This window comes from Taudactylus pleione, unplaced genomic scaffold (genome assembly GCF_031769625.1).
Source record: "Taudactylus pleione unplaced genomic scaffold, aTauple2 ptg000065l, whole genome shotgun sequence".
Lineage (NCBI taxonomy): Eukaryota > Metazoa > Chordata > Amphibia > Anura > Myobatrachidae > Taudactylus > Taudactylus pleione.
Genome location: NW_028284467.1, coordinates 2,214,334 through 2,229,902, shown reverse-complemented (window position 1 = coordinate 2,229,902; position 15,569 = coordinate 2,214,334). Strand labels below are relative to the sequence as shown.

The 15,569-nt window shown below is 47.1% G+C and overlaps 1 protein-coding gene across 2 annotated transcripts in view; it reads left to right on the top strand.

The window, feature by feature from the left end:
* Nucleotides 1–15,569, top strand: part of STAC3 (SH3 and cysteine rich domain 3) — a 129,100-nt gene that overhangs the window by 46,779 nt on the left and 66,752 nt on the right. Inside the window, exons 1-2 of one of the 2 annotated variants that reach the window (XM_088465884.1) lie at nucleotides 1,908–2,044; nucleotides 7,760–8,033. In XM_088465884.1, the coding sequence (XP_088322010.1) occupies nucleotides 2,030–2,044; nucleotides 7,760–8,033 (289 nt within the window). In that variant the 5' untranslated portion in view covers nucleotides 1,908–2,029. Of the gene's footprint in view, nucleotides 1–1,907; nucleotides 2,045–7,759; nucleotides 8,034–15,569 lie in introns of those variants that run through there. The other variant, XM_088465885.1, reaches the window with a different exon arrangement.

Below are 15,569 nucleotides of genomic sequence, written 5' to 3'. Positions count from 1 at the left end.
TTCATAAAAAATATTGTGACACTAAGTGCTAGCGCAGTGTATTATTCATTACAATATTTTGACACTGTAAGTGGAAACGCGGTGTATTATTCATCAAAAAATATTGTGACACTGTGTGGAAACGCGGTGTATTATTCATCAAAAAATATTGTGACACTGTGTGGTAGCGCAGTGTAATATTCATAAAAAATATTGTGACACTGTAAGTGGTAGTGCAGTGTATTCATAAAAAATATTTTGACACTAAGTGGTAGTGCAGTGTATTCATAAAAAATATTGTGACACTAAGTGGTAGCACATTGTATTCATAACAAATATTGTGACACTAAGTGGAAATGCAGTGTATTTTTCATAAAAAAATATTGTGACTGCAAGTGGTAGCGTAGTGTATTATTCATAAAAACTATTGTGACACTAAGTGGTAGTGCAGTGTATTATTCATAAAAAATATTGTGACACTAAGTGGTAGTGCAGTGTATTCATAAAAAATATTGTGACACTAAGTGGTAGCACGGTGTGTTCATAAAAAATATTGTGACACTACGTGGAAACGCAGTATATTTTTCAGAAAAAATATTGTAACACTGTAAGTGGTAGCGCAGTGTATTACTAGTAAGAAATATTGTGACACTGCAAGTGCTAGCGCAGTGTATTATTCATAAAAAATATTGTGACACTGTAGGTCATTGATACTGCAGTGTAATATTTAAAATTGGTACAAATTGACGTGTGCTGTACACCAATTTGTTCGTGTTTGTTGATATGGAGAACAATCAGTTGAGAGGAGAGCAGGAACCACATACTAGTGCTGGAGCTGCTGCCAGTGCCATCAGTCATGACAGGACTAGTCCGTGTACGTTATCTGCTAAAGCTGATGACCAAGGGCATACAGGGCTTAAATCAAGGCATCTAAACTCAAAGAACCAATCTTTTACATTGGTAAAGAAAAAAACATCAAAGAAAGTTAGCTGCAGAAAGACATAAAATTGGCATATGCCTTTCACCACACAAAGTGGCAAGGAACGATTAAGGCCTTGGTCTTTATTTATGACTGGTGGTTCTGCCTTTTATGATGATGTAAGCCCTTCTCCCTGTAGACATCTCAAAAAAATGAAAATCGTTAAGGCACAGGAATCAACTGTGCACTCAGAAATGTCACAAATCCATGGGGAGAGTGTGTAGGCGGGTGCCATGTGTGAGCCTGACCTTTCCAAAACTGTACTAGAAGAGGATCCTCCTTCCACCACTTGTGTATCCTCTGCAAATGTGGGAATGAACAGCACAAGTGAACATGCTGACGTAAAAATTGAGGATGCATCTGTGGAAGTGCACCAGGGTGAGGATATTTGTGTAGCTGACGCTAGTAAGGATGTTGATGATGACAATGCTGATGATAAGGATGTTGTGATGTAAATCAGGCACCAGTGGAAACAGTTGTTGCACATGATAAGGAAAAGCCCTTTGTCATGCCTGGGCATAAAACAAAAAAAAAATCCACTTTTTATGTGTGGAATAATTTCTACCCAAATCCAGACAATTGTCAAGCCATTTGTACCCATTGTCATGCCAGAGTAAGTAGTGATAGGGACCTTTACCATCTAGGAGCCTCCTCCCTGTTATATCATCTACAGCTCATCAATTAAAACTGTTTGAAAAATTCAAAAACTTTGGCTAAAAAAGTAACAAGTAGTCTAGCGTCAACCAGCTCTTTTCTCTCTGCTAGATCCAAGCACCTGGCATCTTCACCACCAACACCTTCATCAACAATATCCTCAATCTTGATCGGGACTAGTCCTGGATCCAATTTGATAAGGCTAACTCAGTCCTCCTGAGTACTGGATTTCTCAGAAGTATCCTTGAGCGCTATGCCTGCTGCTGCTGGGAGAGGATCTTCATCCCAGAAGGGGACCAGGAAGACTACTAGTAGTAGTTAAAAAAAAAATTGACTGTTAAACAATCCTTTGCAAGGGGGAACAAGTATGACAGCAGCCACTCAGTTGCACAGCGGATCACTGACACCATAACATCTATGCTGGTATTAGATGTATGTCCGATATCCACCGTTAGTGCAGTGGGTTTTAGTCTTAGATAGTTAATTGAGGATCTGTGTCCCTGCTAGCAGATCCCATCTAGATTCCACTTTACTAGAAAAGCAATTCTCAGCCTGTATAAGGACATTAAAAAAAACTTAGTGTCCTCCAAAATGCTGTTGTACCCACTGTCCACTTACTCAAAGATATGCGGACAAGTGGAACAGGGCAAACGCAAGATTACATGACTGTAACAGCCCACTTGGTGGGTGTATTGCCTTAAGCACCACTAACAGCAGCAGCATCTAAGAAACAGCAGTTCATTCAAAGGCAGGCTACTCTGTGTATCACCGGTTTCACTAAGAGGCATACTGCTGACAACTTCTTAGAAAAACTAAGGAAAGTCCTAGGGATTTGTGATTTCTGACAATGCCACAGATATTGTGAGAGCATTACAGCAGGCTGAATTCCAACATGTCCCATGGTTTGCTCACACAATGAGCTCGACGGTGCAAATTTTTTAAAAAAATTACAGGGCTGTGCAGGAGATGCTCTCTATGGCCTGCAAAATTTCTGGACATTTTCGCCATTCAGCAGGTGCATGTAGAAGATTGCAGCACCTGCAAAAAATGTTGAATTTGCCCTGTCACCAGCTAAAGCAAGAGGTAGTTACAAGGTAGAACTCCACCCTTGATATGCTTCAGCAGATGGAGGAACAGCAAAAAGCCATCCAAAGCTACACAACAAACGATGACATAGGAAGAGGAGGGGGATTGTACCTTACTTGAGCTCAGTGGAAAATACTTTCTATGTTGTGCAAAGTGCTGAAACCCACCAAAGAAGTCAGGTAATTCCCCTAATTAGACTGTTGGAAAAGCAGCATGAGAAACTGAAGGAGGAGCTGAAACAAAGCGATTCCGCTAAGTATGTCAGACTTGTAGATAAAGTCCTTTATTTGCTTCGCCAGGATCCAAGGGTTGTCAGGATCTTGCAATCTGTTCAATACATTTTGGTGACTGTGCTGGATCCTAGGTTTAAGTCATACGTCGTGTCTTTCTTCCCAGTTCACACAGGGCCTGATTCAGACCCACTCACAAGCGCACAGCGCTCACAAGCAGTTGATGGTCCCCCACTGTGCATGCGGGTCTTGCACCAAAACGGGGAGGCCGTCAATTGTGATCGACAGCTCACCCCATTTTGGAGGCAGGCAGGGGGGGTGGCTGGCCAAATGGAGGCATTCCGAAAGGAATGTCTGCCATTTGGGGGCGGCCTCAGTAGTGAGCTTTCGGCTCTATTAGAGCTGGAAGCTCACCGGGGGTGGCGATGGACAAGACCCTACCACAAGGGTCTCCTCGTAAGCCCGATGGTTGCAACCATCACCTGGACACTCGCAAAAGCTGTGGGTGGTCACCCAACAGCTTAGCGAGCGGCCAGGAGGCCGGTTTAAAAAAATAATGCCATCCTGATTCAGAGTGAGCGCACTGAAAGAGCGCACAGATCTGAAGAGATGCAGGCCCACAGATCTGAAGAGATGCAAAGAGCAGTGGGTAAGGAAATTGTCAGCTCAAGCAGCACGTGATGCAGCGATGACTCCTCCTTCAGTTTCTCCAGCAAGGAAAAAGCACAGCTGGGAACCTTGTCAATTACCGCCAATTACATTCAAAAAGGGGCACCTGAGGCTGTAATGGTGGATTCCAGGGTGATGAATTAATATTGTGTGAAGATGATGTACAATACACACTGATGAGGGTGAGGAATCGGATGATGGTGGGGACAACATCTTGCCTCTGTAAAGCCAGTTTGTGCATGGAGAGATCAATGTCAGCTGCCCTTTGGTAGCTTGTTTTGTAGGTGCCCAAACAAACCAATTGCTACAGCCACAATTGGCAGTTCCTGTCGCTGAAGTGATTGGTTTGTTAAACTGTGCCTGTCCTGTTTACTATATACAACATAAGGGTGGGTGGAAGGGCCCAAGGACAATTCCATCTTGCGCCTCTTTTCTTTGCATTATGTACTGTTTAGGGCTTTGCTGTCTGACACTTTTAGTTTTATAGTTTATTAAACTGCCATTCTGTCTGCCACTGCAGTGCCACTCTGTGCCATGTTGGAAGCTGAACTGCCACATATTAGTGCTACCCACTGCTGTTGCTTAGCTTAATCAGCCAGCTAGCTCGATGAAACCTTTTGGTCTAAACTGGATGAAATCAATATTGTGAGCTGTGAGGTGGTCAAAATTGACTGGAAATAAATGTTATTGAGGTTAATAATACTGTAAGAATAAAAACAGGCCCAAATTATGTGATCTCAGCTGTTTTAATGATTTTTTAGAAAAAATACAGATCCAAAACCAAAACTCCAAATCCAGATCCAAAACCTTGAAGGAGATACAGATCCAAAACCAAAACACGGGGGCTGGCGCACATAATGATTTAGAAATAGTTAGGGATATCAGGAGTTATGTCTCATGGGTTACCTCCGGCTACAATGTTTTCCTCCCACAGTCTAAAGCAAACTTGGAGGTTAATTGACTACTGACAACAACAAACCATTGAATGTGTATTTGTATTTAAAACAAATTAGAGTGTAAGCTTAATGGGACAGAGGGCCTGATTCATTACGGATTACGCATGCATTCTCACTGCGATAGTATGCCAATCCATTGCGGTCACTATGCCGTTGCAGCACAGCATAAGCACGCCCACTTTACCTTACACACATCCGTAATCCTTAGCAAGACTGCAAAACCATCGGTAACATCGAGTACAATCGCAGTCTCACGCACACTTGCACAAGCTCTGACCTTACTCAGGAATTGGTAACTTCATCGCACGCTATGAGTACTCGACCTGCGTAAGACATCGCAGTGGATAATTTATGCACGCCCATGCAATGGTGTTCAAATGCACTGGCACGCCTGCGTTCCGCCAGCCACCCCCCCGTCAACTCCCTCAAACTGCACTTCCTGTCAATCACTCTGCGATGGGTCTGCGTAGTCACTGCGATCGCAGTCCCGATCGCAGTGGCCTGTTCGCACACGTGCGATGCATATGCATGCGCAGAATGCAACAATCGGCCAATTGCGTGCGTAATCGCAGTTGCGATCGGTAGTGAATCAGGCCCAGAGACTGATGTGAATGATTAGATATGCTCTGTACAGCACTGTATATAGTGGCAATATATAAATAATGATAAATGCCAACAAATTAATACATAGTACAGACAGCATCCTAGTGGACACCGGACCTGATTCAGATACGGACGCAATGGCGATTTATACGCAGACCAAGCAATTGTTTCTCATTGCTCATCCGTATAAGTGTCACTGCGTACACGCTGCAATTGTCTAGTGATTCTGCACGCACAAAGAAAACCCATGCGCAAAATGAGTGACAGGTAGTCAGCGTTTGGGGGTGGTAACAGGGGCTGATCAGAAAAACACAGGTGTGTCTGACCGTTTAAATGCCATTACATGTAGGTGCATAAATTATCCTACATACGCAGCACGAGAGCTCTCTGTGTGCCAACAGAGCTGCAGTGTTTGTGGCTGGTCAGACCTTCCACAAGGGCGAGATGGCTGCTCGACGTGCGTCGATGTTACAGGTCTTTATGCAGGTAAGCGACGTCATACGTATATGAGAAGGCAGCAGTGGATGTCCCTATGCTCGGGTGATCTTTGGAACCGTTAGCATGTTTTTGCAGCTGTGATCCATGTGAAAATGCAGCTGTGAGTGCATTAGTGTCCATCTCTGAATCAGGCACACTATATAAAACATGGTGCATACAGGTGCCAACTATGCAGTGCCAACCCTGTTATGGAGGCTACTATACTACTATACTGGTGGCTATGTGGTCCATCTCCTCCAAATCTCTGAAGGCTTTAAAATGTAGATTTGCTAATATTTGTGTTGATATGTGTGTACTATTAGATTGTGGTAAGCAGAGTAAATAGTATATACCGTGGAATCACACAGTGCACCAAACAGTTTAGACCTTAACCACGAGTATGGATTATTGTGTGGCAGTGTGGTTGTACAGCCGTACTCCTAGTTACATACAGACAGCATCTGATGGAGAGGACCATACAAAGGACCAGCCTGCCATGTGTGTGGGTAGTGGTGTGGTTATACGCAATGAGCATGATTCTGAGGTGGACGCTATTGTAATTCGCACGCAGACTGATCGATTTCTTTGCCATTGCGCATGCATCGCAGTGCACGTAGGCAGCTGTGTGACCCCGCAGCGATCGCCATGCGAGCTCGTAGACCACAGAGGCCCACTGCAGATTGATTGACAGGAAGTGACCATTTGGGGGTGTTGACAGGGGGTGGTTAAGGAAATGCAGGTGTGCCTGGGTATTTGAACGCCATTACGTGGGAGTGCATAAATTAGCCACTGCAAGTGCATACGCAGCCCTGTGTGGCAGAAGAGCTCCCTAGGTTGCGGCAGGTCAGACCTGCCGCAAGGGTACAATGGCCGACGATGTCCTTCGATGTTACTGATATTTATGCATACATGCGATCGCGCATGCAAGTATGAAGGCAGCTGTGGCATCTTTAAGCTCGGGTGATCTTTGCTAACATTAGCATATTTTCACAGCTGCGAGCGTGGGAATGTGCGGCTGCGTACGCATTAGCGTTCTCCTCTGAATCAGGCCCAGTATGCGCAGGATCCAGCCATATAATTACAGGAATATATAGCAGGGTCTCACAGATCTAAGTGCAACACATCCATGTTGCACTGTGGTGCTCTAACACAGTGACAAGATGGCGCTGCACGTGCGCAGAAGACCAAACTGGCGGACATACATGGAGGTAGCACAGTAGCACAGTCCATAGTTCATAAATTTCTGAATATATTACAGCTTCTCAGTCAGCTGATATGCTCATAGCGCAAACTTATGCCGCATACACAATAGACGATGTGTGTATGTCGGCGATATCATCTGCGACGGGAAACGATGGGGGTGCCGACATTGGCAAGTGTATACAAGCTTACCAATGTCGGCCACAACGAATGACGGCGGGGAGAGGGAGGGGGGGAGGGGGTTGGAGTCAGGCAGCATGGCATCATTAAGGATATCCCCAGATGGAGCTGCATGTTCAGCCGACTGGGGAATCATTGCCCTTCTGCTCCACGGGAGGTTTCTGTCCTCCCTGAGCTCGCCTTAGGTCCCTGCGTTACGGTTTGACAGGTGTACCGCCCCAGTCAAACTCCCCACCTGCCACTGTCCGGGGGTGCGCGGATTTTGGTCGTTCAGTGCATACACACTGGACAATTTGAACGATAACAATATCGTTATCATTCATATCGTTCATAGGAATCGTCTAGTACATATGCTCCATTACCCCTTCAAATGTTTTATCAGTGCCACCGTGCAGATTGAATTGAATTACTTACCCCCTTCTGCCAACTGTGCATTCTCTCAGCTCCCTGGAAAGAAAGTTAGGTTGTGTGTCAAATGTCTATTATCACATATAAGGGGGAGATGTATCAAACTTTGGAGAGAGATAAAGTAGACAGAGATAAAGTACCAACCAATCAGCTCCTAAAGGTCATTTTTTCAAACACAGCCTGTAAAGTGACAATTAAAGCTGGTTGGTACTGTAGCTCTCTCCGCTTTATCTCTCTCCAAGGCTTGAAACATCTTCCTCTATATATTTTATTGTAAGACACTGACAGATCTGTATTGCATTTAAGTTTGAAATGTTATTTTTAATTATCTATTACAGGTTCGGAAATTGAGGGAAATGTTCAAGAAGAAGGAGAAGGCAGATAGTGAATCCGAAGCGCCAAGCCCAGCGACTCAGCCAAATGGAGAGCTGCCCAATTCAGGCCCTATTATTTACTACATCTATGAGTCAGAAGAGGAGGAAGAGGACGATGATAAGAAAGATGAACCTCCACCAGAGCCCCCTCGTCCTGTTAATGACAAACCCCATAAATTTAAGGATCATTACCTGAAGAAGCCCAAGTTCTGTGATGTGTGTGCCCGAATGATTGTTTGTAGGTTATTCTTGATGCTCTTTTCAATGTTTGATGGGCTGTCTCATCTCCTGCTAGTCACAGTGACAACAGAACTAGAGTATATACTGTACTGTCTTCCAAGTTCTCTGTGATAGAGGCACAAACATTTTCAATACTTCTGAAATCTAGCTTTTTATTTTAGCAGTTACGAAGGCATATTATGGGTATCCACCCTATTCAGTACAAATGTGCCCTGCCCCTTACGTATAAAAACAGAGCTAAACTAACCGCATGTATTTTAGAGCAAAATGCCTTCAATTTGCAGTCTCTATAGCTATAAAATTCTCTCACTGACCAATCAAAGGGTGTTTTGTCTAGATGGAATTTAGTGGTCAAATCTGTAAACTGATTTGCCTGTGTATGCGATAATCAGCTACAAGGACACACTGTACTGTATACATACATGCCGACATTCAGATCCCTCCTTCCGGGAGAGAACTGAATGTCTGTGCACAGCGGGGGGCGTGGCCGGACGATGATGCTGTTTTAGGGGCGGAGCCACGTGATTGCATAATCGTGGCTCTGACCTCTCTTCACAATACCGAAAATTTTGGCATTGTGCAGCAGGGGGCGGAGCCACGATGATGCGATTCAGCGCGAATCGTGTCATTGGGCCCCCCGCTGCGGGGGTTTCTTGTAGTAGTTGGGGGGTGTCAGGCGGCAGCCGGGAGGCTTGCCTGCCTTTCCGGGGGGCCGGGAGTGGCACCCGATTTTCGGGAGGCTCCCGACCAAATTGGGAGGGTAGGCAAGCCTGACTGTATATTTTACAATCCACCCTGTCACTTAAGGTGGGTACACACCTAGCAGATATATCTGTAAATGATGGTCGTTCATACACACTGAACCATCATCATCTTCCAGGCAGCCGCGGTTCCCGTGTCTGCTGCTGCATGTGTACAGGTGGTCTGCAGACCGCCTGTGCACACTTGCCGATGGACAGATATGTCTGCAGATATATCTGTCCATCGGCTGTGCAGCACAGCCAAAGTGGTATGTCTGTGAACGAGGTCGTTGACAGACATATTGCTGGTACACACTTGCCAACAGGTACCAGATGTATTGGTCGATCAATTGATTGGCCAATATATCTGTCAGTGTGTACCCAGCTTTAGACTGTCCTCAGAAATACTGAATATATGACCTTTGCCTTTCCAAGTATTTCCAAACTTATCACAGATGCCATCACTTGACAATTTTTGCACTTTGATGTGTAACAATGTAAGAATATCTTAAAAAATTATATCCTGTTTCAAGCAACTGCAGTTTATTTAAATTAATCTAATGCACATGTGACCTTATTGTGTGGAAATTACCAGTGGCGTCACTGAGTTCGGTGACACCCAGGGGCGCTGACAGCTGTGATGGTCTTGGGGGGTAGAAGGGGTGTGTGGCCTAATTGTGGGAGGCATGGCCGTGCCCCTTAGGGGAAAGGGGGACGCTGTGAGCCCCTCAGCCCCTTGCATAGCCACTGGGGGGCGCAATCAGTGTGATCGCTCTCCCCACAGGCATAGGAGACTGCTCTGGCTGCTACTTAGCAGCCATGAGCAGTCTCCCAGTGCAGCCCAGTACACAGCAGCGTGTGCAGGGCTGCTTTGATGTAAAAGGGAGGGGGAGGCGGCGCCGGGCCCCTCCAGCAAGCCCGGGCCCGGGTAATTAGTACCCGCTCCCCGCCCCCTCTCGGCGCCCCTGGAGACACCCAGGGAGGCATGCAGCAATGTCAGAAAATGCTGTTTTTGGGGGTTTGATCGCATTTCTCATATGCACCAAGCCCCGGAATGCGATACATTCCGGGGCTTAGATTCGGTGGCCAAAAGAAGCCAATTGACTTCAATTCGCAGCGCCCTTCTGTGCATGCACAGAAGGACGCCAGAGGGACTTCTTGCTCTTACTGAGAGAGCTGCCCTTTGTGCTTTTCTACATGCTTACCGGTATTGTGGCGGGATGCATCGCATGCAAATTGCGATGTGTCATGCATGCCTGACCCCAGTGCGGCAATTAGGCTCTCTGAAAATGGTGCGTGGTCTTGTGGGTAAGGGGCGTGGTAACACAGCACACCCCAGTTTCATCACTCTGGGGACGTGCCCAGAACTCCTGTAGATGCTAGGCTGCCCCCAGAGACTCTCCCTGCACTGCCGGCTCCTCCTAACTGGCATTTTGGAGTCACCCCCCAGAGGGTGACACCTGGTGCGGTCCGCATCCTTCCTAGTGACACCATGGACTCCCGGGAGAGCAGGTCAACCTTGCATATTTTGTCCACTTCCTCATGTAATGAGGATGATGATGGCATGATGACATGATTCTCAGCAAATTGGGTCATTGTCGCAAGCAGTGACAGATTTTATATCCATCACCCACAGGTAGGGCTGCCATCAGAAATTGTGGGACCCGGTACCGACATAATAGGCAGGGTCCACCCCCCTCTCCGTGTTTCAGCAACTCAAACCCCACAATGTCTGCCTAGCCAGCACCCCCTTTCTCTCTCTAGACTGCAACGGATTCTGTCTCTACAGAATGCACCCCTTCCGTCTCTCCTCTAGCCAGCCCCTGCGTCCAGCCCCTTACAGCCCAAAGACACTTACCTTCTTCTGGCTGCTCCTCTTCACGCTGCGGCGGTGCAAGGTTTGTGATGTCATGATGTCACGTGTACCTTGTCTCAATAAAAAAAAAACTTTATTGTACCAGGCAGCCGCAATATCCCCCTCCCACATTTCTCTCTCAGTGATCCACCTACATTCCCCTCTCTCTAAGGACTCTATTTATTAACATTATTTTTACTAAAATAAAGTGAAAAAGGGTATTTTCACACCGCAGGGGGCGGGGCTTGGCGACATGCCTCTCTCTGCAGCGGCCAGTCGGCGCATGCGCGGGGCACGTCACTGTATTTTTTTGCGAAAATACCGTGACTAGTGTGCGGAGGGGATTCACAGGGACAGAGCTTTCTCTCAAGCTCTGTCCCTGCAAGGGATTTGTAGTAAATCCCTGTGATATTGCCTGAATTCGCAATGTGAATTCAGTCAGTAATATCACACTACAATCTGCATTACCAATGCGGATTGTAGTAAATAGAGCCCTATGCGATCCACCCACATTCCCCCGTCTCAGTGACACCCCCATACATTCCCTTCCAGATTCTCCTCTCCCAGCGTTACCCCCCACATGCCTCTCTCTCTCAGTGATCCCCTCCACATGCCTCTCTATCAGCGATCCCCTCCAAATGCCTCTCTCTCCCAGCGTTCCCCCCCACATGCCTCTCTCTCTCAGTGATCCCCTCCACATGCCTCTCTCTCTCAGTGATCCCCTCCACATGCCTCTCTCTCTCAGTGATCCCCTCCACATGCCTCTCTCTCTCAGCGATCCCCTCCACATGCCTCTCTCTCTCAGCGATCCCCTCCACCTGCCTCTCTATCAGCAATCCCCTCCACATGCCTCTCAGCGATCCCCTCCACATGCCTCTCTCTCACAGCAATCCCCTCCACATGCCTCTCTGTCAGCGATCCCCTCCACCTGCCAATCTCTCCCAGCGATCCCCTCCACATGCCTCTCTCTCCCTTCGATCCCCTCCACATGCGTCTCTCTCCCAGCGATCCCCTCCACATGCCTCTCTCAGCGATCCCCTCCACATGCCTCTCTCTCCCAGCGATCCCCTCCACATGCCTCTCTCTCCCAGCGATCCCCTCCACATGCCTCTCTCTCCCAGCCATCCCCTCCACATGCCTCTCTCTGCCAGCAATCCCCTCCACATGCCTCTCTCTCCCAGCAATCCCCTCCACATGCCTCTCTCTCTCAGCGATCCCCTCCACCTGCCTCTCTCTCAGCGATCCCCTCCACCTGCCTTTCTCTCAGTGATCCCCTCCACATGCCTCTCTCTCCCAGCGATTCCCTCCACATGCCTCTCTCTCCCAGCAATCCCCTCCACCTGCCTCTCTCTCCCAGCAATCCCCTCCACATGCCTCTCTCTCCCAGCAATCCCCTCCACCTGCCTCTCTCTCACAGTGTTACCCGCAAACACACATTCCCCTCTGCCAGTCAGTGAACCCACACACACACACACTCCCCCCTACCTGTCAGCGACCCACCCCCCACACACACACATTCCTCTCCCCCCCCCCACATAACCTTTTGTTGTTCTGTACTCCCATCCCCATTTACCTCTATCTCAGTTGTTGTGGAGTCCTCACTCCGGCTGCTGCCTGTTGCACGGGGAGGTCCCTGGAGGAGTCCGAGTAGCAGAGTGTGCTGGGGAGGAAAGAGTGTGCACTTATGGTCACAGCTCAGGCGTATGCCGATCTGGCAGATCTGAGCTGATGGTAAGGTGGCTGGTTTCGGGGTGGGGTGGTCAGTCGCCAGGAAGTATAGCTCTCAGGATACAGCTACTGAAGGAGACTCTCTGCAACCCTGACAGCTGTCAGCGACGGCTGCCCAGCGCTAGCGCTCCCTGCTAATCACAGCTGGACAGTCAGAACATCTCCCCCTGGGACTGCTAGTCTGAACGGCAATTAGCAGAAAGCACTTCCAATCACGAGCCACTCCCTTGCTATAACAGCAGCCCTGCTTGTCAATTTGTGCGCATGTGTGGGACCGGCAGAGATGAGCAGAGCAGCACACAGACCCCCTGGGAGACACAGTACAGGTAGGAGCCATCGCTGGTCCCAAGCCCTCTGCATGAGGTTCCTATTCACAGCATTTTTTCTATGCAGAGAGCCACCTGCATCTCCCAGAGGAAAGAAATAAGGCAAGCATGTGGTCAGTTACCAGTGTATAGGTGCAAAGTATGGATTTCCACCAAGTATTTCAGACTTGTGAACATAGACTAGCTTTAATTAGCAGCAAAACGACACTGGTTCTGATCAATATCTCATTTCTTGGTCCCTCTCTTCCCTATGAGCTAGCTGCTTACCACATTCTAATGCCTGAAGAAACATTAGTCTAGTTCGGTATAGTTCAACAACGACTCCTGCCCTCTTACATGAGGGGGCTGGCGCTGCTGCTGGTCTGGCCATGGCCGGCCGGCCAGTCTCGTCGCCTTGGCTATAGATCTGGCAGGCGCTGGGACTGGCACATATTTATGACACCGGCTTCTGGGGGCTGCATTCACTGTAGCCACGAGAAGCCCTGTTGGGCTGCCCGAAAGGAAGAGCAGCGCTGCCTGTCCCGTGTATGGCTAGCAGGTGGCGCTTCCAATGGGGAGCCACCTCCAGTCACAGTGTAGCTAGTGCAGTCACGGACTGCACTGGCTCACTGAAGTGTATGATTTTACAGGGGAGCTGCAGCCTCGCAGCCCCTAGGTAAAATCTGCCACTGGTCTAGTCTTAAATATTGTTGAGGTTCCCTCCTCGACCAGTTACTGTGGTTTCTCTCCCTCTTTTCTCTCTTTCTGTCTTTCCTGCTCGCTTTCTCTTATAGATGCATATTTGTCACAATCCGCATTTTTAATGCGTATGTCAGTGGTTCCCAAACTTTTTTGAATCACGGCGCCTAGAGTAACAGTATTGTTTTCACGGCACGCCTAAGTTTGTATGTTATTAAGAGATTCAGAAAGAAATGTAGTAATGTGAAGTAAATTGTGCTTACCCGTCATCCTCTGGGTCAGTTATATGGTGGTGGACAGGTTTGTGCTTATGTTTGTCCACATATTTACATTACATTGACCATAATTTAATTTGATTTGGTGCTGGACCACCAACCTGAGGCACCACTACAAGTGTCCCAAGGCACCCAAGGGTGCCATGCCGCACAATTTGGGAACCACGGGCGTATGTGATAAATATTTGGCGCCTAAATTAGCAATAATCTCTTGCAAGAGGCAGGCTCCGATCCCTCTCCCAAAGAAACCCTGATACAGTAGCCCAGAGGCTATTATAGGCTAACACCATCTAGCAGTAGCTATCACTTTACTTCCATCTCATCACTGGGACAGGGCTTCTCGCAATAGGTGGGATGCATCCAGCCAATCATTGCATGCATACAGGCATTTCGTAACACCATATGCATGATGATCTAAGCAAAGGACAGCTTTCCCGATAAGAGATGTCCTTTGCGGCATGGGAACTTCCGGGTTTATGACCCAGGAGTCCCTCAGCGCATGCACGGTCTTCAGCCAGCTGCGCGAGCTGCAGGGGACCCTGGGAGGGTTCATATTGGATCCCTCTTGGAGAGTCTCCAAAAGAAAAGCCCATAGGCTTCTATTAGACAACTCCATCTAAAGGTGGTGTAGCCTATCCTGTCCAAGCATATGGAAAATGCAACCAAACCTCAGTAATGTTCATTTTCGCAGGTTTGACCGCATTTTTAGGATTGATGCCTCCCGTCCCAGCTCTGTCCCAGCACCTGAACAATGACAGTTTGATGATTGCCAGCTTTGCGATTATGGGCCATATTCAATTAGTGGCGAAAACTGACATTTTTTTTTGCCATTGTCGCAGACGGCAGTTTTTCAACAAAAAAAGGCTACATTTTCACCAAAAAACAGGTGAAAACGGCAACAGGCGAAAAAAAAACTGGAGAAAAGTTTCTCCATCCCAGACCAGCAGAAAAAAAAAAACAAAATCCCTATTTTTTGCTAAAAATATTGGGATTTCTTTCAGAACCCTTTGGACACCCAGCACAGCTCCCAAAGATAAATTACCAGAAAAAAAACATAAGTTGCGTACTTTGGCGAAAAACGACCATGCAAATTTTGGGCGAAATCTCAAGCAATAGCCTAATTAGTGCTGCAGACCGCTGACCCGATTATTATCAATGGGGATTACACACGAACCAATTCCTGCTTATCCTATGACAGGGTGCATCAGGGGCAGGCTTGGATTGGCCCAGCAAGGGAATGGGGAACTCCCCTGTGGTTCTGCCACAAGTGCTTGTAATCCAAAGACTTCACAAAGTGGAAATCAGTGAATAGAGGCAAACTCAATCCAAACAACAATACATACAAAGTGGATAGAAGTAAGATAGGTAAACCCAGTGGTGCAAATAAGGTTGTACAGGCCGGTATGGCGTACCAGTAAGAAATTAGTAGCTGGTACGGTTTACCCCCTACCACCTGCACTGCAGTTGGTAGGGAGTAAGCCTAATGATGTAGTAATGATGAATGTAATGATGTGAAGCCAGTGAAAAAAATGGATATTAATTAGTGTAGATGAAATGTAAAATAGAATGTGTCAGGAGGCAACTTAGATGTGACATCTGTCTGAGAAAGCAGAGTAGGTAATGAATGGTCAGCAGTGTGATTTCTGTTCTGTATACTAACATACCGTACCATACAGTATGTTAACAAATCACAATATGTGGTAGATGGAAATCTATCTATCTATCTATCTATCTATCTATCTATCTATCTATCTATCTCTATCTATTATTATTACATTTTATTTATAAGGCGCCACAGATGGTCCACAGCGCTGCACATATGTCAGTAGTAGGACAGTACAGGGTACACAGAGCATTACATTACAATACTGTAACCAAAACATAAACAGAGCACAAGTAACAATTAACATCACAATCTCAGTACACAATACA